Source organism: Staurois parvus, unplaced genomic scaffold (genome assembly GCF_062004578.1).
Source record: "Staurois parvus isolate SC_StPar_1 unplaced genomic scaffold, SC_StPar_1.0 ptg000745l, whole genome shotgun sequence".
Lineage (NCBI taxonomy): Eukaryota > Metazoa > Chordata > Amphibia > Anura > Ranidae > Staurois > Staurois parvus.
The window spans coordinates 89,965-114,228 of NW_028318541.1; the positions used below are offsets into that span (position 1 = coordinate 89,965).

General features: G+C 43.8%; 1 protein-coding gene across 1 annotated transcript in view; it reads right to left on the reverse strand.

Annotated features, from left to right (window-relative positions):
- Positions 1 to 24,264, reverse strand: part of ZCCHC14 (zinc finger CCHC-type containing 14) — a 78,675-nt gene that overhangs the window by 12,986 nt on the left and 41,425 nt on the right. The window contains exons 5-11 of the mRNA XM_089654116.1: positions 18,580 to 18,651; positions 14,292 to 14,398; positions 14,096 to 14,190; positions 12,822 to 12,876; positions 11,495 to 11,756; positions 7,494 to 7,585; positions 1,709 to 1,833 (exon numbers count right to left, since the gene is read on the reverse strand). Of these exons, the coding sequence (XP_089510242.1) occupies positions 1,709 to 1,833; positions 7,494 to 7,585; positions 11,495 to 11,756; positions 12,822 to 12,876; positions 14,096 to 14,190; positions 14,292 to 14,398; positions 18,580 to 18,651 (808 nt within the window). The remainder of the gene's footprint in view (positions 1 to 1,708; positions 1,834 to 7,493; positions 7,586 to 11,494; positions 11,757 to 12,821; positions 12,877 to 14,095; positions 14,191 to 14,291; positions 14,399 to 18,579; positions 18,652 to 24,264) is intronic.

Below are 24,264 nucleotides of genomic sequence, written 5' to 3' on the forward strand. Positions count from 1 at the left end.
CCTCCTTCTCTCTAGTTCCCTGGTCTCCTCCTCCCATGCCCGCATCCAGGATTTCTCCAGGGTGTCACCCATCCTCTGGAACTCCCTGCCCCAACCCATCAGACTATCACCTACTTTCCTCTCCTTGAGGCGTACCCTGAAAACCCACCTCTTCAGGGAAGCCTACCCCACCCCCTGCTAATTTGCCGACCTCCTCTACTCTCCCTACCACTCTATCCCCCACAGCTATCTCCTCCTGTGCCACCATCCCCTCCCTCCTAGATTGTAAGCTCGAAAGAGCAGGGCCCTCGATCCCCTCATGTTTTGCATTGTATTGGTATTGTTCTGTCACATGCTCTGTCCCCCTTTGTAATGTACAGCGCTGAGCGAACTATTGGCGCTTTATAAATACTGTATAATAATAATAGTCCCAGTGTTATGAACCATATAGTAAATCACCACGTGTCTTCAATATAATCAGTGCTCCACCACCAGAAAACGATAGGACTCTTACCATAACATGTGGACCCTTATAAAAGAGTCACAAATATATCCACCAAATCCCTCAGAAATGGAAGATGTTATATCATGGTACTGGATGGAAGTATCACCTTCAATTCCTCCCCATTCTTAATCACACGATAATACCTCTCAGTATGGCCATGCAAAGAAAGACAAAGGGGCGACCATCGTATAAAACCACAAAACATGTTTATCATCATAAAGTATTGCACATTCAGGTGGGCAAATCAGCGTTGTGTACAGAGTATTCTCCTGTCCCAGAAACAGGTACACTTCCTGGTGTTAGAGAGCAGCGTTTAGATTTCAGACGCACAAGCTCCACCCGACGCGTTTTGTCACGACATTGTCTGGGGCGTGGAAACTATGTGTGACCCTCACCGCTGCTTTTTATAGCCATCCAGAGAGGGAATAAGCCCCCTTAGATCAATTATTGGAACTAAAAAATGGCCGCCGTGTCACCAGACCTCGATATGGATTTAAAATGGCCACTGCTTAGCTAAACCAAGCCTCGGTTTGGATGTCACAATGAATATAATGCCACCAAGCCTCAGTCTGGGGATCAGACTCCAACATGGCTGCCATCATTAATTATCTTATGTGAAATGCATAATATATTATGTCTCTTCCACAGGGACTGATCAAATAATAAACTGCCTCACATAAATCTAAATTAACTGTATAGAGATTTATAATTAGTTTACTAAAAAAAAAAAAAAACCCTAAAAAACCTTTAAAAACAATTTAATTTTATTTAAAATAATGTAATTGTATCTGCCAATAACACTACTAAATAGAAGATACTGCAGCTCCCACTGCAGCCTCGAGGAGGAGTTGTTCATTTACAGGCTGAAGGCTTGTTATGTCAATAAAACCTCCAATAGACATGTGATCACCATGTCACAGCATTAAGAAGAGTGCAAAAATATACTTGTTGATGCTACCAAAATGCTGTTAAAAAATACATTGATGACTAAAGTAAATAGAGAAAAGTTTATTTTAATTTTTAAAAACGTTTTTATTTGCCTCCTTGAGCTGATCTGAACTAGATAATGTGTAAAAGAAATGCAGCAATTCCCTTTCTGCAGCAAATAGTCCGCTGTCCCCTCTTAGTAATTCTGGCTCTTAGAAGACAGTAGTGGGGGGCTGGAAGGTCAGACTTTGCCCCGACTTCCATGGCTAGTAGTCTGGAAACCTGATGCGATCTCACCTGTAGAATGGTTATAGTGGACGCTCTGCATTGGCCCGACATGGCTAGTGGGAGGGACCCTGGCAACCCCGCTACTTGTGAAGGTACACTGTGATGGATTCAGACACCTCTTCTCTGATTTCTCCCTACAGAATGAAACAAATGGGGGTAAATATAGACATGAAACAGACCACTTGAATTCTCATACAGCTCCTTAAGTGGATTTCTGGGATATGGCATCAAGTCCCGGCCAGGACACTATCCGCATGGAGTTTGCATGTTCTCTCTGTGCTAGTGTAGGTTTCTTCAAGGTACTCCGGTTTCCTCCCACACTTCAAAGACATAATGGTAGGTTAATTGGCTCCTGACTAAAATGGCCCTAGTATGTGTATGAGATAGGGACTTTAGATTGTAAGCTCCTTGAGGACAGGAACTGATGCGAATGTACAATATGTAAAGTACTGTGTAAAATGTACACAGTGCAGTGTACAATTGGTGCTGTAAATTCCTATAATAATTTGATAAAAGGTCATTCTGTGAACTAAAGTGGAGGGGCCACTTCTGCACCACCCCAAGTAACCATCAATGGGATTCCCTCACTACATTGTTACTTGCACAGCACTGCAGAATGAAGCCAGCCCAATAAAAACGCAACAAATCCGAGATATGGGAGATGACAAAATATACATTCAAGACTGGATTGTCAGCTTGATGGTAAATAAACTGATCTCTCTCTCTATATATATATATATATATATATATATATATATATATATATATTTATACGCACACATTATATATATATATATATATATATATATATATATATATATATATATATATATACACACACACACATACATATATATATATATATATATATATATATATATATATATATATATATATATATATATATATATATATATATATATACATACATATACATACACACACACACACATATATACACATACATACATATACATACACACACACACACATATATACACATACATACATATATATACATACATATATACACACACACACACACACACACACACACTGCAGTCAAAAGTATTCAGACCCCCTTCTCGTTTTTCAGTTTTATGTTGCAGTCTGATACTACAGTTTTTCAAATTCAGTTTTTTCTCATTAATCTACACTCAGTACCCCATAATGACAAAGCGAAAAGTAGAATTTTAGACATACTTGCAAATTTATAAAAAATAAAAAAACTGAAATATCACATTGCACGAGTATTCAGACCATTTGCAACAATTGAAATTTAGCTCAGGTGCCTCCCATTTCTCCTGATCGTTGTGGAGATGTTTCTGCACCTTGATTGGAGTCTACCTGAGGTAAATTAAATTAATTAGTCTGGACTTGGAAAGGAACACAACTCTCTATAAACGGCCTCACAGTTGATAATGCAGGGCTTGACAAATCCCACGCACCAAGTCGCCATGGCGACTACAGATTGTGTCCTGGCGCCTGGGTTCACACACTGCCTCCCACAGACTTCAGCCGGAGGTCGCCTCCCACAGACTTCAGCCGGAGGTCGCCTCCCACAGACTTCAGCCGGAGGTCGCCTCCCACAGACTTCAGCCGGAGGTCGCCTCCCACAGACTTCAGCCGGAGGTCGCCTCCCACAGACTTCAGCCGGAGGTCGCCTCCCACAGACTTCAGCCGGAGGTCGCCTCCCACAGACTTCAGCCGGAGGTCGCCTCCCACAGACTTCAGCCGGAGGTCGCCTGCCACAGACTTCAGCCGGAGGTCGCCTGCCACAGACTTCAGCCGGAGGTCGCCTGCCACAGACTTCAGCCGGAGGTCGCCTGCCACAGACTTCAGCCGGAGGTCGCCTGCCACAGACTTCAGCCGGAGGTCGCCTGCCACAGACTTCAGCGGGTGTCAATAGCAATCCTATATGATTACATATCTCCGCATGCCACTCTATCACTTCTGAGTCTGGAACGCACCGTTACAAATTCGTACAGGACCCTTTTTATAATGGCATTTAAAACACAATGAGTGTGGATCGTATCTATGTGAACTACCTCAATAGGAACACAAAATATCTAGCCTGTCACGCGAATCTGTGAGATTCAAAACAAATCCAGAATCGCATGTGTGAATCAGGGTGGCTCCATTCACACCTAGGGGTTTTAGGATTGTAGAAGAATCGCTGTGATCGCAAAACACAGGTTCAGGTGCCATTATTTTCAGTGGTGCCTAAAACATGGCGAGCTTTTGCCGTGATTGTCACGAGGAGAAATTGCAACGGGTGAAGTCCCAGGCGCTGACGACACATGCTACGAAAAAAAAAACCTGCCTCTTAACTTTTTTAGCTGGCTCATAGATTCAAAGTAAATTTGTCAAGCCCTGTGATATCGCATACTGTATCAGAGCAAAATCCATGAGGTCAAAGAAACTGCCTGCAGAGCTCAGAAACAGGATTATCCCAAGGCACAGATCTGGGGAAGACTATAAAAATATTCTGCTGCACTGAAGGTTCCAAAGAGCACAGTGACCGCCATAATTCCCAAATGAAAGAAGTTTAGCACAACCAGGACTCCAAGAGCTGATCACCTGGCCAAATTGAGAAATTGGGTGAGAAGGGCCTTCGTAAGACAGGTGACCAACAACACGATGGTCACTCTGACTGAGCTCCAGAAATCCTGTGTGGAGATGGGACAAAGTTCCAGAAGGACAACCATCACTGCAGCTCTCCACTGACCTGGGCTTTATGGCAGAGTGGCTAGACAGATGCCTCTCCTTTTATGTGCAAAACACATAAAAGCATGCTTGGAATTTGCAAAAAAAGGAAGGACTCTCAGACTGTGTGGAACAAGATTCTCTGGTCTGATTAAACCAAGATTGGCCTCAATTCTAAACATTATGTTTAAAGGAAGCCAGGCATCGCTTACCTGCCAAATACCAACCCAACAGTGAAGCATGGTGGTGACAGCGTCATGTTGTGGGTTTTTTTCTTCAGCAGCAGGAACTGGGGGACTGATCAGGGTTGAGGAAAAGCTGAATGGAGCAAAGTAGAGATATCTTCAATGAAAACTTGTTCCACAACGCTCAGGACCTCATAGTGGGCTGACGGTTCACCTTCCAACATGACAACCATCCTAAGCACACAGCCAAGGCAACATAGGATTGGCTTAGGGACAATTCTGTGAATGTCCTAGAGTGGCCCAGCCAAAGCCCTGACTTGAATCTTATTGAACATCTCTGGAGAGACCTGTAAATGGCTGTCCACCAACGGTTCCCATCCAGCTTGACTGAGCTTGAGGATTTGCAAAGAAGAATGGCAGAAAATCCCCCAATCCAGGTGTGCAGAACTTGTGGCATCATACCCAAAAAGACTCGAGGCTGTAAGTGCTGCCAAAGGTGCTTCAACAAAGTATTGAGTAAAGGGTCTGAATACTTAGGTACTGTACATGTGATATTTCAGTTTTTCCTTTTAAATAAATTCACTGACATTTCTACAGAAATGATTGAGTACTAATGTGATACTTTCTTTTATTTGCACTAACATACAATTCTGAGGACAAGCTTTCGGGGGTATGTCCCCTTCTTCAAGGTCCAAGCAGTACAAGAAAGCTTTTCCTCAAAATTGTATGTTACTGCAAATAAAAAAAAAGTATCACGTCAGTACTCAATTGTTTCTGTCGCAAGTGCACTAATACGGCTACAATCACCACTGACATTTCTAAAATTCTGTTTTCACTTTGTCATTATGAGGTTCTGAGTGTAGATTAATGAGGACAAAATGAATTTAAACAACTAAAGTATCAGGCTGCAACAAAACAACACTGAAAAAAAGTGAAGGGGATCTGAGAACTTTATGAATACACTATATATATATATATATATATATATATATATATATATATATATATATATATATATAAAAATCTAAATAATATACATGTGTACCATCAATCTATATAGCTACAGAAGTCTTCTTCACACACCTTCCCCCTTCAACACATCATAATACAGAATCATATTTTCAAAGGCTAAGTTGTGGGATGCTTCTTTCTGGATAATTCTGTTATTTATTTACTTATTGCAGGTGCAATGCTCTGCAGGCTTCTATGCAAATAAAAGTACATGCAGGTTAAATAGTAAAAAAACACAGTAAATAAAAAGTAGTAAATGCAGATAAAATCAAGTTTGCTTCATTTACTACTTTTATTTTCTAAAAGGTAGACTGAGCCTTTAAGAAAGCACTGTTGTGATGTCCGTTTGCTGACCGAATTCCAAGGCAATGTTCACATAATCTTAGACAAAAGGAGTTCAAAAGGGAATTACATGGAGACCACACACACCGAGAGGTAAAGTGAATAATATTGATTATCTCGTTACAATGGCATCTGAAGGTGGATAAGATAAATCAGGCAGCAAGTAAACATGTTGGCCCTGAAGTTGATGTGTTGAAAGCAGAAAGAAAAAAAAAAAAAAGGAATATGAGCAACTTTGACAAGGGCCAAATTTTAATGGCTAGACGACTGGGTCACAGCAAATCCAAAACTACAGCTGTTGTGGGATGTTTCCGGTCTGCAGTGGTCAGTTTTTGTAGGTCAAAATGCTGAAAAAGGTCATCCTGGTTCCAACAGAATGGTGTCAGAACACACAATGCATCAGTTTGTTGTATATGGAGCTGCAGATCGGTCAAGGTGCCCAAGCTGTTCCAGAGCCGCAGTCAAAAATGCCTACAATCGACACGAGCATCAGAACTGTACCATGGAGCAATGGAAGTAGGTGGCCTAGTCTAAAGGATTCAAAAACGGTTTGAGGAACACAAGGTGGTGACTTGGCCCCCCAATTCTTCAAATCTCAATTCAATCAAACATCTGTTGGATGCAGGGGCGGACTGACAACTCATGGGGCCCCTGGGCAATAGGGGATCATGGGACCCCTGTGTCCTTGCCCAAACTCAAAAAAGTCTATGAAAAAGGTACCAGGGGCATCTCATGGGGCCCCCTACTGACCACGGGCCCTCGGGCAGTGCCAGAGTTTCCAAATGGTCAGTTCGCCCCTGGTTGGATGTGCAGGAAAAACATGTCCAATCCATGAAGGCCCCACCTAGCAACTTACAGGACTTACAAGGATCTGCTACTGAAGGCTTGGTTCAACAGCTTATGTTTAGAGGTCTAGTGGAGTTATGTTTTGACAGGTTATGGTGGGTGGTCATAATGTTATGGCTGATTGGTGTATAGTCTTCTAGAACACACAGTGCACTTTAAAAGTATATGTAAAATCAATCACCAATTTTTATATAAGCTGTTAATGTCATTTCAAAAGACATTTTCAATATTTGTAAATCTGCAGCTTTTATTAAAGCTGGCACTTTCTGTTATAGGGTGACAACTCTGTCCCTGTCTCCTAACTGTGCTCCTGCATTGTCACCCCGGCTTCTGATGGAGACTGCAAATGACTGTTTCAACACACATTACACAGACATAGCCCTTTGTTGTCACCATCAGGAAACCCACCCTCAGTAATGTCATGCAGCAATTGTTGGAGTTCATGTAAACATGATGTGGTTGCAAGTAGGCTGCAGGAGATCAGCAGCATTGAAATGTAACAAAAGATGAAAACAAGGTAAAAACAAGGTTTATGTTACACAGAGCAAACTAAGTGTTTTCAAGTTAGGGTGTGCATTTAATTTACTGAAACCCCTACAAATCATCTGTGCTAGTTCAATGGGGTGAGACTTCCATTTTCTGCTCACACACCCCAGTGTGGCTGCACGTCATAAGTGAAGACAGTGCCCCCTGCTGGTACTCACTTCTCCAGCTCCAGCTGGGTCTTCAGCTTCTTCTTTGCACCCATCGTTAGGGACTCAAACTTGTTTAAATCTTCCTCAGTAAGACTCAAGAACTGCAGCAGGACAGAAGAGACCGAGTCAGAGCACAGTGCAGCACACAGCGGCCATTACAGATCAGAAGAGGCTTCAGCAGAAACCTGATACCTGTTTACTAAGCTTAAATCCACTTTTATACGCAGCTGTACAAAACACTCTCTGAAAACAAAGAATTACTGTGTCAGGAGACAATATCATACACTGTTCTTTCTTACCAGGAATATAGAATTCTAGCACACTATATCCAATGACAGGTGCTCTTTCTACCTACAGCTCTAAAGGACAAACCTGACAACATATCACAGTAAGGAAGGTCTGGGAGGACCACAATAACTAAGATCTTATGACTAAGCCCTTTCTGCATCAGTTAAGGAGGGTCCGGACAAACCTCTGGGCCGACCATTATTTAGAGGAGCTGGACGGACCCTGTAACTAAGGCCTTTCCACGTAAAGCACGTCACAATGGGGAGGGTCTAGGAAGACCACTATGAAGAGAATCACTACTACTAAGCCCTTTCCATGTGAAAGGTGTTATAGTAAAGAAGGTCTGAGCAGACCACTGGAGGATCTGGACAGATCTCTATGACTAAGATCGCTACAACCAAGTTGTTTCCATGTAAAAAGCGTCAGGAGTAAGGAGGGTCTGAGCAGACCACTGGAGGATCTGGACAGCTCTCTCTGACTACGATCTCCACAACTAAGCCCGTTCCACGTAAAAAGCTTCAGGAGTAAGGATGGTCTGAGCAGACCACTGGAGGATCTGGACAGCTCTCTGACTACAATCTCTACAACTTAGCCTTTTCCATGTGAAAAGCATCAGGAGTAAGAAGGGTCTGAGCAGACCACTGTGGAGGATCTGGATGGCTCTCTATGACTACGATCTCCACAACTAAGCCCGTTCCATGTAAAAAGCTTCAGGAGTAAGGATGGTCTGAGCAGTCCACTGTGGAGGATCTGGACAGATCTCTATGACTAAGATATCTACAACTAAGCCCTTTCCTTGTGAAAAACGTCAGGAGTAAGGAGGATCTGAGCAGTCCTCTACAACTAAGTGCTCTAAGATTAAGCTCTCTCCATCTGAAAGGCATCAGAATAAGGAGGAGCTGAGAAGAGCACTTTGGGGGGTCTGGATGGACCTCTATGACGAAGATCTCTACAACTAAGACCTTTGCATGTGACAGGTGTCAGAGTAAGGAGGGTCTGATGTTCTGATGAAGCTGAGCTACGCCTATGCACAGCGAAACCGGTTGACAAGGCCATCTGGATGTCCAGATCCGGACTACATATTTGGAATCTCTCCACAGAGAGGTAAATAAGCAGCGCCAACTGATTAGCCGCTGCAGGATTCTCTCTATACAGAGGTGCCATCCTCTGTTTTTGACTAACTGAAGAGGAATCTTTTTAGGCAATCAACTATCTATGAGGAGCTGCCATTCAATGGTACCTGCAAAAGCAAATGTCAGATCCTACTGTAAGTGTTTCAAGTTGCATCACATTCAACAAGTGCACTTTTTTTAATACACCTACCAAACAGCTTTGGAACGTATGAACAGTGCACTTGTAACAAATACAGTGTATCAATGGAACGAATGAGGATCATAATCTGTGAAGTGCGCGCTGACTCTAATTTATGATTCATAGAAACTGCAATATGGACAGTGTGCTTACACACCTCGGTTGATCAACTATAGGGTTGATTGCAGGCTACCGGGTAGTAAGATTGTTTATCCCAATGATGGAAGTACTCCCATGCAAGCGTCTATCCCGTGATGCAGTATAAGGAGTACAGCTATTGAGGTTCCTAGGGATATCCCTCCTGGAAGTCCTGGCTGATACCTTACATTTAGAGTTAAGATTGTACAAGCAAATCTTAATTGCTAACCATAGAGTTGTTCACAGACCACCAAACAAAAAGTTTTCACATCCCCATGATGGAATTATTCTCATACGAGTTCATGCCCACTGTGATAGACAGTGTGGTTCTCAGTTCCTAGGGATGGTATTCCTGGTTGTGACTTAATATTGCAACCCCAGCTACAAGGCAGTGCCTGTGATAATAGATTGTACTTTTTTGGCGTATATGTGATCTGGATGGTACTTTGGTGAGCCATACTACATTCTAGGAGCCACTTGTCTTCATGATGCCGCCATATTAGGCCCAAATGATACCATAATACTTACCAAGGATTTACCAACCAAGTGGGCATATTATCTATTGGCAAATGAGGGTTAAATCGAACTAGGCTCTATTTTTTTAATTAGCACTACTGCAGGGGTTACAAACCTAATTAACCTGTGTGTTAACTCATTATGGCCCAAGGCACCTTAAGACTGCAGAAGCAAGTGGGCAGGGTAAAAGAGCACCCGCAAGGGAGATTCTTACCCCCTAGGTAACTTTTGGAATTTTTGTGCTTTCATTTATTCTGGCTCCTCCAAGTTTCATTAGGAAAAGGCCAGTGAAGGCTTTCACGATTTCCTGTTTAAATACATTTGATTTTCAATGTCATGGTAGTATTTACCAGTGGAGCCTGCAATCTGATATGGGAGAGCATCGCTAACCATAGACAGCTGCATGGTAGATCTGCAGTTATCAGATCAGTGATGATGTGGCTGTATAGGGTCTAACTGTGTATGTCAGTATTTAATGTGGATACCCTTAGCTGTTTTAAGGTCTATGGTTAATCTAGATGTGTGCTATAAACTAATCGCTTTTTTTGTATATCTAATATTTTTACTCATTTGCAGACCAATAAAAAATACTTTTTTATACAAATATAAACTACATTAATTTTCCAAGTCACATCTGTTGCCTGATGTGACCCCTATATGCTTTCTGTGTCTATACCGAAGTCTCTTGTTAGAAGGGTCTGACAGACCATTGTGGAGGGTCTGGATAGACCTCTATGACACCTTTTCACATGGAAAGGTTTTAGTCAGAGTAAGGAGGGTCTGAACAGATCACTGTGAAGAATCTGGACAGACCTCTAAGACTTAGATCTCTATAGTTTAGCCCTTTCAATGTGACAGGCGTCATTGTAAGGAGGATCTGAGCACACCATTATGGAGGGTCTGGACAGACCTCTACAACTAAGCCCTTTCCCCGTGTCAGAATAAGGAGGAGCTGAGAAGACCACTTTAGAGGGTGTGGATGGTCCTCTAAGAATAAAATGTCTACAATTAAGCCTTTTCCATGTGACAGGAGTCAGAGTGAGGAGGATCCGAGCAGACCAGTTTGGAGGGTTTGGATGGGCCTCTAATAAAGGCCTCTACAACTAAGCCCTTTCCAGAGGAAATTTTGGGCAGCACACGATGAGGCAGGTCTGGGAGGACACGTATGACTAATATCCAAGATCTCTCGGACTAGGCTCCTTTCTGCTGAAATGCATTAGAGTAAGGAGGCTCTTGGCTGACAACTAGAAAGAAGGTCTGGGAAGACCTCTATAACTAAGCCTTTCTGAATGAAACACATAAGTATGACTAGGATCTTGGGCAGACACCTAGAGGTGTACATACCTGCAGCAGTCTTCCAAACCTTCTTGCCATGGATGAAGCCAGGCCATTCTGACACCTCCTGGAACCTCGCACACCCATTCCTGCCTCCTGTTTGTTCCTACTAACCAGTGAACTCACTTATCATGCTTATGGGCCAAGATTAAGAGGGTGTGGGGTTTAGCAGCAAGCCCTGACTCTAACCAGAAGGCTGTGATAACAAGGCGGCATGCAAGGCATTTTGTTATTGGATGAGAGAGAGGAGAGGAAAAACAACAGATAGGTAGGAACACTTGAAGGTAATAAAAGAGCTCACAGCTGCAGTCATCTACCATTAATTTAAAGTAGGATTCTGCCTTTAGCCCTGTATGCTACACCTCCCATATTTATTATTCTGTATACTGCGTCCCATACTCTGACACAGTAACTGTCATTACCTTCTTCATGGACAGCTGGCTGAAAACGGCGTAGTATTTGTGCAGACGCAACTTGCGCAGCCACTCCAGGATTTCCTGCTGTTCTTGAGTCTGCGGGCTTGGCACGCTGGCGGTGATGGTGGTAGAGGTAGCCTCCACCTGCGGCCGGTATGTCACAGCAGAGGAGCTGGGACATGGTGAACCGCCAATGATGGCCCCACCGCCATGGTGCAGTGCAATGCTGCTGTGGGAAGACTGGATACTTGCGACACCACATATGGGCCTACAGGGAAAAACAGAACGACATATGAACCGCCAGCATCTTCACAGCAAAGCGCATGCAGCCGGTTCATATTAAAGAAAAGGCTCAGAAAATCCAGGCGCCCAGCCTAGTGATGTCACCCCCTGGCAAGGACCTCTCTCCATTCATCCAGCATTTTCATACAGTCATTTTAGCATTTAAAGTGAACTTGTTAGCCGTTGTAAAAGGGGAATTTTTGTCAAAAGTAAGCAACACAAAGTATTATACTATTTCATTAAGCCAGAAAATGTTCCCCAGCGCACCCCTCTGACACTGGCTTCAATTTGTTACAAAGGGCATGACTTCTCTGACTTTGGGTCTAAACTCCACCCACTATCTTCTGACCAATAAAACTACTCGTTGGCAGCTGTGGCACTCTCTGAAGACAAGGGTTTGACAATTGGGGGGGGTCAGTGGGCAGGAGAGCCCCTAAGTCAGAAAAATTTCAGAGGGGTGCACACAGAAGGGATAAAAGTTAATAGTAGATGCTCTGCAGTTTTACTTTTAAAAATGTAAAATCCTTCGACAGAGGAACTTACACTCTAATGTCCCCCTCACAGTCACAAACTATTATATATTTATATAGCTCTAACATATACCACAGTGCTGTACAGAGAACACTTAGCCAATCACATTAGTCTGCACCAGAAGAGCTTACACTCTAATGTCTCCATTACACTGTAAGTGAAGGGGAGCCCTGCTCAGGGGGCAGGGCCATGACGCCCTGTACACACAGTCTGTCCTCCTAAGAGTCATTCAATGTAGAAGACTGGGGACATCTTGTGGAGAAGAAGAGGTACTGCAGTGTACTCTGCAATTAAGATTACATTTTTTCAGGGTGTACTAGGTGCGTGCTCACAATTTTAAAGGAAGCCAATTCTACAACCATCAGGTTTTCTGGACTGCGGAAGGAAGTTAAATGATCTGGTGGAAGCCAACACACAAACCATGCAAGTATCACGTTCAGTATGTAACGATTTTAACTGATCTCCATAAAAAATACCTCTGACCCTTCAGATCAAACTATCATTGTCTAAGTTTACATACCGTATAGGGGGGCCCACTGCTGTGTTCACTTTAACATGGGTTGGGTTGCCGGGACCTGTACACAACAAACAAACCAGGTGAGCTGGACTAGCAAAACGCCTAATTTCATGGAAAAATCATTATGAGATGGGCAAGGGATGAGGAGGAAGAACATGGAGAGAGAATATGGAAGAGACAGGCAAGATACAAAGAAAAGATCAGCAGGAATACACCAAAATGTTTTGCCACCTATTGAGCCCACTCACTGATCCACCATCTATTCCACGTAAGCCTGTTACCCTGGTAGACGTCCAATCCCAACCTCCCTTGTAAGAGGCTAAGTGGGGGAATGCCATCCTATTTCCATTTTACTCGAGGTGCACATTGATGCAGATCAGCGAGGGGGTGGGGGGGGACGTCTGATGTGAAAGGGGGGGGGGGGAAATCTGATGTGAAAGGGGGGGGGACTTCTATGATGTGAAAGAGGGAGAGGGACTTCTGATGTGAAAGGGTAGGGGGGGACTTCTGATGTAATTGTCTGTAAATGCGGGCTTCTGACATGAAAGGGATGGAGAGGACGAGTTTTGCCGTGAAGTGAAGGGGGGGGGGGGGGCACTCTCATGTGGTGGGGTCTTCTGATATCAACAGGGAGGACTCGGATGTGATGGGGTCTTCTGATGCGATAGGGGACTCTGAAGTGTAGTTATTACTTGTTCATTCAATTACATTTTAATCATTCACTTATAAAACGGATTCTTTCCTTTTCAGGTCAGTGAGCACTCAGCCAACCAGAGCCCGGGACCATGATCCTCAGCCACATACATCTCTGTGCTATGTAATAAGAATGCATTATACAATGATTCAGTCTAGGTTCACAGTGCGGGACTTGCAGTGATCCCTGTGCGTTTCCCACACCGAATCATAGTTGCACTCTTCATGCGATCTGCTGCAGATGTCAATATTGTCCCCAAAAACAGGTCGCAAAATGCAGTGCGACTGCCTGAATAGATCACATCAGTGCTCACACCCATGCGATTCGATTCCAGGGCGGCATAAAAAAGGTACCTGCACCTCATGTGGATGCAATGCGATTTGAGCCACACAAAATGAATGGGCTCAAATCACATCACACAGAAATGCAGGAATGCGGTGCGATGCGGCAGTGTGAACCATCGCTTAATGTATCGTCAATTTAACTTCAAATTTCTTTTCCTCTATGGAAACTATTTAGAAGAAAGAAAGATATCAGAAAAACAAATGGTGTCCATGACAGTTCCGGATACTGGGACACTCACTCAAGCTCTGATGCGGTTGGTGGCTTGGTAAACTACTGAAGAACTTCTTGATAAGGTCACTCTTTAGTACATGGGGAGGCAGGCACACCAGATACCTGCGGATAAATCACAAAGCACCATGACATAAAACATGACCGGAAAATGCAATGTGATTGGAACGCAGACAAGAAATGGCGGTAGTTGTGAAAAATCATACCGGAGATCTAAATCCAGATCCACGTGGTTCCTGTCCATGGAATAGGAGTCCACACTGCTGCGGTAAGGAATGCATTTCTCCAAATCTTCTAAATACAGGTGGGAGAGCTGTAGAAGGAACAGACATTGTGTATTACTGCGAGGATCCGGATTCGCTGGCCCTGGACTACCTATCGCAGCAATGCGGCAAACGATTAGCCTTTTGCTGCACGGGCTATTTTTTAACATGATAAAATGCATATTTTAGGTCTGATGATTACCCTAAACCCCCAAACATTGTACATTTCCTGAAAGTAGACCCTGGATTATTATTATTATTATACAGGATTTATATTATTATTATACAGGATTTATATATTATTATACAGGATTTATATATTATTATTATTATAATACAGGATTTATATATTATTATTATTATTATACAGGCTTTATATATTATTATTATACAGACTTTATATACTATTATACAGGATTTATATATTATGATTATTATACAGGATTTATATATTATTATTATGCAGGCTTTATATACTATTATACAGGATTTATATATTATTATACAGGATTTATATATTATACAGGATTTATATATTATTATTATACAGGATTTATATATTATTATTATACAGGCTTTATATATTATTATTATTATACAGGCTTTATATACTATTATACAGGATTTATATATTATTATACAGGATTTATATATTATTATTATACAGGATTTATATATTATTATACAGGATTTATACAGCGCCAACAGTTTGCTCAGCGCTTTACAATATAACGGGAGACAATACAGTAACAATACAGTTCAATGCAAGAGGGTTAGGAGGGCCTGATCCTTGGAGCTTACAATCTAGGAGATGGTAGTTGCAATTTTTGCCATACAATACTATCGCCAGCGATTAATGATTATCAAACCCATATATCTGGGGAAAACACACTTAACCACTTCATGTCCGGACACTTTCACCCCCTTCCTGCCCAGGCCAATTTTAAGTTTTCAGCGCTGTCACAATTTGAGTGACAATTGCGCGGTCATGCAACACTGTACCCATATGAATTTTTTACTATTTTTTTGAGGCTGATAAAACTTTATTTTGGTGGAATTTATTCACCACTGGGATTTTAATTTTTTTGCTATATAAATGAAAAAGTCCAAACATTTTGAAAAAAAGTGTTTTTCTTATAAAACTTTGCAAATAAATAATCTTTCTTCATAAATCTTGGCCAAAATGTATTCAGCTTTTTTTTTTTAGTAAAAAAAAAGAAAAAAAACCCCAAAATTAGTTATAACCAAAAATTATAATTTATCTAAATTTTTTTTACATTTTAATTTTATTATTTTATATTATTATTTATGGTTTTTTTTTTTTTTTTTACATACTGTCACCATAGTGACACTGTACTACTTGTGGGGGGTGATGAAAATGTTTTATTTTTTTTTAACACTGATTGCTGTTACACCCATAAAGGCTGTAAAAGCAATAATTTCTCCTTCTCTCTGGTTGCATTCTTGCAGCCATTGAGAAATACTCTGAGAGCAGTGACTGGTCACAGCTTGTCACATGGTACAAGGCTGTTGTGAATAGCCCTGTACCATGTGATCTCTGTGATCATTCACAGATTTCACACATAGTAAGCAATGATGTCAGAAGTGACATCTTGCTTACTACTATTCATGTGATCACTGATTAGCCAATCAGTGATCACATGATCGGGACCTCACACAGAGGTCCTGTACAGCGATCGGTGTTCCGCTCCCAGGGAGTGTGCACAGACTGAAAATGTGGACGTCGTTTATGAACAACCCGCTCCTGCACTGCTCCCGTCCGGTTGTTTATGTACATGGGCCGGACGGGAAGTGGTTAAGGCACACAAACACAATATATAGCCCAATTTTTCAAATAGAATTAAAAAGATACGGTTGCATAAAGTAAATCGACAAAAAACATGTCAATCCTTTTTTTTTTTTAGTCCTGTAGAACAGATCAGGTGGCCTTACAGCCGTAATTGTAAACAGACTCCCTGCTGCTATTGCGGCTAGGAAACTGTTTACAGAGGGTTGTGTTGCCGCCGACGTAAGCCTTACATCAGGTGGCAGTGAAATGGTTAAAGTTTGCATTATTCCTTTGTGTTTTAAAAAAGAAAGTAACAATCACCCGAGCTTCAGCCAGAATACTGTGTTAGACTTCACTCTCTGCAACATTGACATTTTTAATCCTTATGCTGCTAGCACCAGATCATATTTACTTGTTTTACACTTTTTTTTTTCACATTCCTTCAGTTACTTCCTGGTTTCCTGGCCTAGGCAAATGATGTCATACATCCCAGGAGTCGTCAGGAAGGGATGAGGGGCTTTTTAAGTTAAGCACACCCTCCTGTCTGCATGCCTGAGCTAAGGGCAGATGAATTCCAGGAAGTAAATGCTACATGAATCATCTGACCTTATTCAAGATGGCCACTGCCAGATATGCTAGGGAGATGTTTTTTGTGATTTCTCAGCAAAATAAATCATGGAAAGATGGATGGATGGATGGGGGAGTTTGTTTTGAATATTAAAAATGAATTCAATTGTGTTTCTGGTTTGTGGTGCTCAGATGCAGTGTAGTTCCACTTTGATAAACTTAGACTAGAACTAAACCCATCTATTTAGCAGTTTCCCAACAGTCACATACAAGGCATGCCATGAATGATAACTCCCCTCCCGGCTCACCCTCTGCCGATGTACGTGGCACGTAACGCGTAAGGAGGAGCCTGCTCGCGCCGTTGACGTTACGCCGTTGGAGCATCGTGGAGCTCCGGCGGCCATTTCCTTCTAGGGACGGTTAGTGTTTATGTTGCTATCTGCCATTCCTATTGATATCCATTGGATGCATCCTTTGTTCTCTCAAATAAAATTCGCTTTATTCAAACTTTATCACACTATGGGCACCTTTTTGCTTTAACCCCGCATGGGGAGTACTTTTTTCCAGAAGCTGTGTTACTCCGAATCCATCCAGAGTGGGAAGTTTCTACTACTGTAAAAGCAACACCCATACATCCCTTAAGGGGAACTCTGTGTCAGAGCCTAAATTGTTGTGATCCTGGACCTCCTTGATCTAGAGAGGGATACTCTTCCAAGGGCTGAACCAGATGTACACTTCCAGTGACACCAGGGAATATTATTCATATACTGCACTGTACCAAGTGTAGTTCTGGTTAGTGGGCATTTCTTCCATTCGTTATTGAGGAACATCCACTGATCGGGAATTACTGAGGACTATTAATTTAAGCGCTGCACTATTTCTTTGATACATGAATGATAACTGTCACAGTTGTTCTCAACTGAGCCATCAAGTCATCAAATGGCTGATGTCACAAATGATCACATGTATAGCACCATGGCACCCAGTGGCGTTTTCAGGTTTTGTGCTGCCCTAGGCAACAAAAAAAAATCGGCGCCTCCCCACAGAGAGAGCCTGACATTGACCAACACCACCACTGCCTCCCACCCGAGAGAGCCTACCACTACCCCCCCAAAAAACGAGCCACCATCCCCCATGGCGAGAGAGAGACACTCACCTTAACAGCTCCACACATCCCCGGGAACGGGTGTTGGGCTATGCATACACCGTCAAGAAACCCGCAGCCTCTCTCGGAACCCACCTGGTCCCCATGCCGCGTGTGTCCCTTCTAATGTCCCTTCTTCCGAGGGGCAGTGCTGCCCCCCCTGAAAAATGCCGCCCTAGGCAAATGCCTTGTTTGCCTTGTGGTAAATACACCCCTGATGGCACCTGCAGACCAAACAGAGGCTAATATGACAGCTTTCTTGTCTGTATAGTATAGGAGGGTTTAGCTCCAGTTTGAATATCATCATTAATACAGTTTTTACCTATACTAATGAGGGTCATGTAACCGCAATACCCTCTCTAACCTCCCAATTTTTTGAGGGGTGGGGGCAGAGACCGCTAATGGTGAGCGGCAGCTTCTGCCAACGTCAAAAATCCCAGGAGCTCCTCAGATAGCAGCAAAGCAGCCACATGCTGTAGACGGGGACAGAGGATTGACATCCCTAGACGCTCCCTATTTCACCTCCCTTTCAACTAGTGGACATAATTATTTTTCCCCCAGAAATGTCTCAACCAGGAAAAAACACTGTGGCCAGTAGATGGCAATGACAATATAGGAACACATAACAGAAGTACAGCAATTTTTGTACTGATATTTGTCATATAGGCACAACATAGGTTTTATACACAGACCCCAGAGTCTATTGCAGTCATTAAAATCAATCCCCTTACCTTAGATATGAGCTCCGATACTTCCGCTGAAGATTTTGTTACCAGCGATACAGAGGAATCAGACCAAAATACCTAAAAAAAGAAAAAAAAAGAAAAAAAGGGAAGAGAAACACAGTAACAATCAGTTATCCATTTATAACCGGAACACATCCACACTTCTGGGGTGCTGTTGCTGGAATTCCAGTTTTGCAGAGGGTAAGGTTTTCTATTGGCAAGAAACGTGCGAGATATTAACAAGAATCGTCTTCTGGTCTTTATGTAAGAGGTTAGAGTGTATCCAAAGCTAAAAACAGAAATGTCATATATTGCCGCTCACCAGCTCTTAAATGTTGTGGCTGCATTCGTTTTCTTGTTTTCAGGCTACAAGCGTTTTTAGCAAGCACAGAAAACATCTGTTGATCCTGCCAGAAATGCCATGTCCTTGTATTGAAATAAAAAGAAAGAAAAAACACAAACATCCCTATATTTTATGTGTATACAAATATTTGTTGCAAACTGGCATCAGGTTGCAGTCCTCAGGATCTGCCTATCACGGAGTTGAAGGGCTGCAGTGTTGAGACTGTTCACAATGAGGTGGACAAGAGAATAGCTGGGTCCAGGCAGGGCTTGCAGCAGGTGAAAGGCAAGTCAGGATCAGGCAAGGGTTGAGGCAGGCAAGAGAGCAGTCAGGTCCAAGCAGAGGTTGAGGTAGGCAAGAGAGTAGTCAGGTCCAGGCACAGGTTGAGGCAGGCAAGAGAGCAGTCAGGTCCAGGCAGAGGTTGAGGCAGCCAAGAGAGCAGTCAGGTCCAGGCAGGGGTTGAGGCAGGCAAGAGAGCAGTCAGGTCCAGGCAGAGGTTGAGGCAGGCAAGAGAGCAGTCAGGTCCAGGCAGGGGTTGAGGCAGGCAAGAGAGCAGTCAGGTCCAGGCAGGGGTTGAGGCAGGCAAGAGAGCAGTCAGGTCCAGGCAGAGGTTGAGGCAGGCAAGAGAGCAGTCAGGTCCAGGAAGAGGTAAAGGCAGGTGGCAAGCAAGGGTAGTCGATCCATGCAGGGGTCATGGTAGAGAGCAGGCAGAGAGTAGTCAGGGCCAGGCAGAAGTCAAGACATACATGGGAATAGTCATGTCCATGCAGAGGTCATTGCAGGTGACAGGCAAGAGAGCAGCCAGGTCAAGGCAGGCAAGTGAGAAGTCAGATCCAGGCAAAGGTCATGGCAGGGGACAGACAAGAAAGTAGTCATGCAGGGGTTGTGGTAGAAAGCAGGCAGAGAATAGTCAGGTCCAGGCAGAAGTCATGGTATAGAGCAGGCAGAGAGTAGTCAAGTCCAGGCAGAAGTCAAAACAGGTAAGAGAGTAGTCAGGTTCAGGCAGAATTTAAGATTGGTAAGAGAGTAGTCAGGTTCACGCAGGGGTCTATAGTATGAAGGTGGCAGGCAAGAGAGCAGTTAGGTCCAGGCTGAGGTCAAGGCAGGCAAACAAAAGAGTAGTCAGATCCAAGCAAAACTTGTGGCAGGGGATAGGCAAAAGAGCAGTCAGGTCCCATCAGGGGCCGTGGTAGAAAGCAGGGAGGGAGCAGTCAGGTCCAGGCAGGGATCATAGTGGAAAGTAGGCAGAGAGTAGTAAGGTCAAGACAGCAGTCAAGACAGGCAAGAGAGTAGTCAGGTCATGGCAGGTGACAGGCAAGAGAGCATGACCATGACCTCTGCCTGAACCTGACTACTATCTTGCCCAGGGGCGGACTGACCATTTGGAAACTCGGGCACTGCCCGACGGCCCAGGGTCAGCAGGGGGCCCCATGAGATGCCCCTGGTACCTTTTTCATAGGCTTTTTTGAGTTTGGGCAAGGACACAGGGGCCCCATGATCTCCTATTGCCCGGTGGCCCCATGAGTTGTCAGTCCGCCCCTGATCTTGCCTGTCCCCCTGCCACAACCTTTGCTTGGATCTGACTACTCTTTTGCCTGCTGCCTACCTTGACCTCTGCCTGGACCTAACTGCTCTCTTGCCTACCACCTTCTTACACTGTGAGCACAATTTATAGGAGTAGGCAGGGGCCAAGGAAGGCAAGTGAGCAGTCAGGTCCAGGCGGGGGTCAATGAAGGTGGCAGGTGAGAGAAGTCAGGTCCAGGTAGAGGTCGCAGCAGGTGACAGGCAAGAGAGTAGTCGGGTATTGGGAGGGGTCAAGGCAGAAAGCATGCAAGAGACTAGTCAGCAGCAAATATGCAACCTTTAGGTTAGTATTAGTCCTTTAGCTCTCATGTCCCTGGCGATAAGACGCACCATCAGCCACTTTAATACCATTATGGTCAGAAATCCCAGCAGGGATCCTGTAATGACTGTAGCAGTTACTCTACCACCACTTGGCTTCAAGATGTGTGTGACAGCGAGTCCAGGGCGTTGATCCCGAAGTTTCGGGATGTGTTACAGCGCCAACCCCACCACTGGTCACAGCAGGAAGGTTCCTGGACTTTACAGGAGACCACCTCTGGGCCATAGATGGGTGAATTTTCTATTCTAATCATGTGAGTGCCTTTTATCAGTGATTTTATTCTTTACCCATCAAAGCCATCGCTGCACTAGATCACTGCTCTGTCTGACCGTTTTATTTCTCATTTAGTCTGTGAGGCAACCATGGCTTCCTCCATTGATACAATGGAGAAATGAGCACACACATGATTGTAAAAGGAAGCATTACTGGCAGAATCTCCAAATGAAAGAAAAGGGAGAAAAAGCTTAAAAAAACACATCTAAGGATTGGCAAGCTGCAACATACTGCATTATGCTTTAAGAAATGCCTTAAAGTATTACTAAACTCAGAAATTGTTTCAGTAAATATAAACTGCTAAATACCTTTTCTCATCAGCAGTATATAGCTGTCTTGTGACTTCTATCAGTGTCCAGCAGAGCACATGTGAAAGCATGTGAAAGCTTGTAGAAGTTTTCATTTTGCTCTAGAAGGATGCAGAACCCCTGACCTCTGTCTGGATAGTGCTGATTGGCCCTGTGCTGATCACATGCACTCTCCCAAGGAAAAAAAAAAAAAAAAACACCACAACCTCTCTAGCAATACACACCAAACTGAGCATGTGCAGAGTGCCCGAACATGATATGTCTTATCAGTAGATAAGAGGGGGACACTGGAAGAAGGGGAGGAGTTTTCATTGAGGCTGCAGGACCCCTGATCCTCGGACTGAAAAGTGCGGATTGGCCCTGTGCTGATCACATGCACTCTCCCAAGAAAAGAACAACTCTAGAAATACACACCAAACTGAGCATGTGCAGAGTGTCTCCACACAATACCTGGAGATAAAAGGGGGGGCACTGGAAGAAGGGGAGTAACAGAAAAGACAGGATCAAACAGCATTTTACACTATGCAGAGGATTAACCCCTTAGGTTCCACAATGAGTATAACAAGCATGCTTTACTGCATATACAGACTGAGTTTACTGTTGTGGGTTTAGTAACACTTTAAAATGAATAGAAAACCAAAAAACAGTTCAAGGGTTTAGATGGTCCCCCCTTCCTCAGGGCTTACATTCTGGAAGATAACTAAAAGCTGGACTTGGTGAATGCCGAGTGATCCCAAAAGCTGCTGCAAAACTCTCTATTGGGATCCCTCTGTGTTCACATGGCCCTGATGGGCAGCACAGTGGCTAAATGGTTATCACTTCCGCCTGGCAGTACTCAGGTCGTTGGTTCAAATCCCAACCACGGCACCACCTGCCTGAAGTTTGCATGTTCTCCCTGTGCCTGTGTGCGTTTCCTCCGGGTACTCTGGTTTCCTCCCACACTCCAAAGACATGCTGGTAGGTGAATTGGCTCCTGTCTAAATTGTCCCTAGTATGTGTATGTATGAATGTGAGTTAGGGACCTTAGATTGTACACCCCTTGAGGGTTAGGGACTGATGTGAATGTACAATATATATGTAAAGTGCTGTGTAAATTGACAGCGCTATATAAGTACCTGAAATAAATAAATGAAGGGGGGGGGGGGATGTTAAATTTCTTACATTGTTTTGTATTCCTTTAAAAAAAACACCTCTACAAAAACAGTAGTATTTTTGGATTATGAATGTGTTTTGGTGTCAGACAAGATGTTCAATACAGAATGCAGCTCATCCAGTTTAACAACCACTGAGAAAACGTCATCCCCGACTGTCAGCCGAGATTAATAACAAGGAAGGAAAGGTCTGTATGCAGAACTGCCCCACAACCCTGCGATGGAACGGTCAGCGTCCCCCTCTGCTAACACCAACCTGATTACTAGAACAGGCTGCCCTAGAGGGCCGCAGGGGAGGCTGAGCAAACACATTCAGATCAATCTCCAGATTTATACAAGTCTGGATTTGTTGAAAATACTTGAAATGTTGGTCTAGGCGTGTGATCCCTGTGCATGCACCTGGTACATACTGAAAGCTCAACATCAGAGTACCCCGCAGTACCTCTGCTCTGCCACATGAGGTCCTCAGTCTTCCAGGAAGAATGGTGCCCAGTGTCACCCAACCCAGAAGACTGAGTACAGAATGTGAGTGCAGGGTGTCATAGCCCCGCCCCTGAGCAAGGGCCCCCTCACTCACAATGTAGCGGTGACATTTGAGTGTAAGCTCTTTTGGTGCAGAAACTGATGTGACTGGCTCAGTGTTTTTTGTACAACACTGCGGTATATGTCAGAGCTATATAAATGTATACTAATAGAGACTGTGAGGGGCATTAGAGTGTAAGCTCCTCAGGTTCAGAAATTGATGTGACTGGCTCAGTGTTCTCTGTACAGCACTGCGGTATATGTCAGAGCTTTCTGTATGTTTAATAATAGTGTGTGACTTGGGGGAGACAAGAGAGTGTAAGCTCCTCTGGTGCAGAGACTGATGTTCCTGTGCAACACCAGAGACTATGTCAGAGATATATAAAATATATAATATTAATATTGTGTAACTATGGGGAGACATTAAAGTGTAAGCTCTTCTGGTGCAAAGATTGTGAATGGCTCAATCTTCTTTGTACAGCGCTGTGGTACAGGTCAGAGCTAGACTTTGCTCTCTTCCTATCTATCCCAACACTCCTTCAGCGTTACTACCTCCCCCTCTCTGTTGGGGTCCCCCAAGGCTCTGTCCTCGGGCCCCTTCTCTTTTCCATCTACACCTCCTCCCTCTGCAAACTAATACACTCCCACGGCTTCAACTATCACCTCTACACCGATGACACGCAAATTTACCTCTCCACCCCTCACCTCACCCCTTCAGTCTCCGCCCGTATCACCCACCTACTGAATGACATATCAGACTGGATGTCGCTCCATTTCCTCAAATTGAACCTTTCCAAAACCAAGCTCCTAATTTTCCCCCCAGCCCCCCCCCCCCATCCTCTCCATCACAACCAACAACGCCACCATCAGTCCCACCCCACAAGCCAAAGTCCTAGGTGTCACTCTAGACTCAGACCTGTCCTTCCAACCCCATGTCCAATCGTTGGCAAACTCATGCAGACTCCACCTCCGCAACATCTCCAAAATACGTTCGTTCCTAACCCCAGACACTACTAGACAACTCGATCACTCCCTTATTATCTCATGTCTGGACTATTATAACTCCCTCCTCACCGGCCTACCTCATCACAGACTATCCCCGCTTCAGTCTATCCTGAACTCACCGGCCAAACTCATCCACCTTACCAACCGCTCCGTATCCGCCACCCCCCTCTGTCATTCCCTCCACTG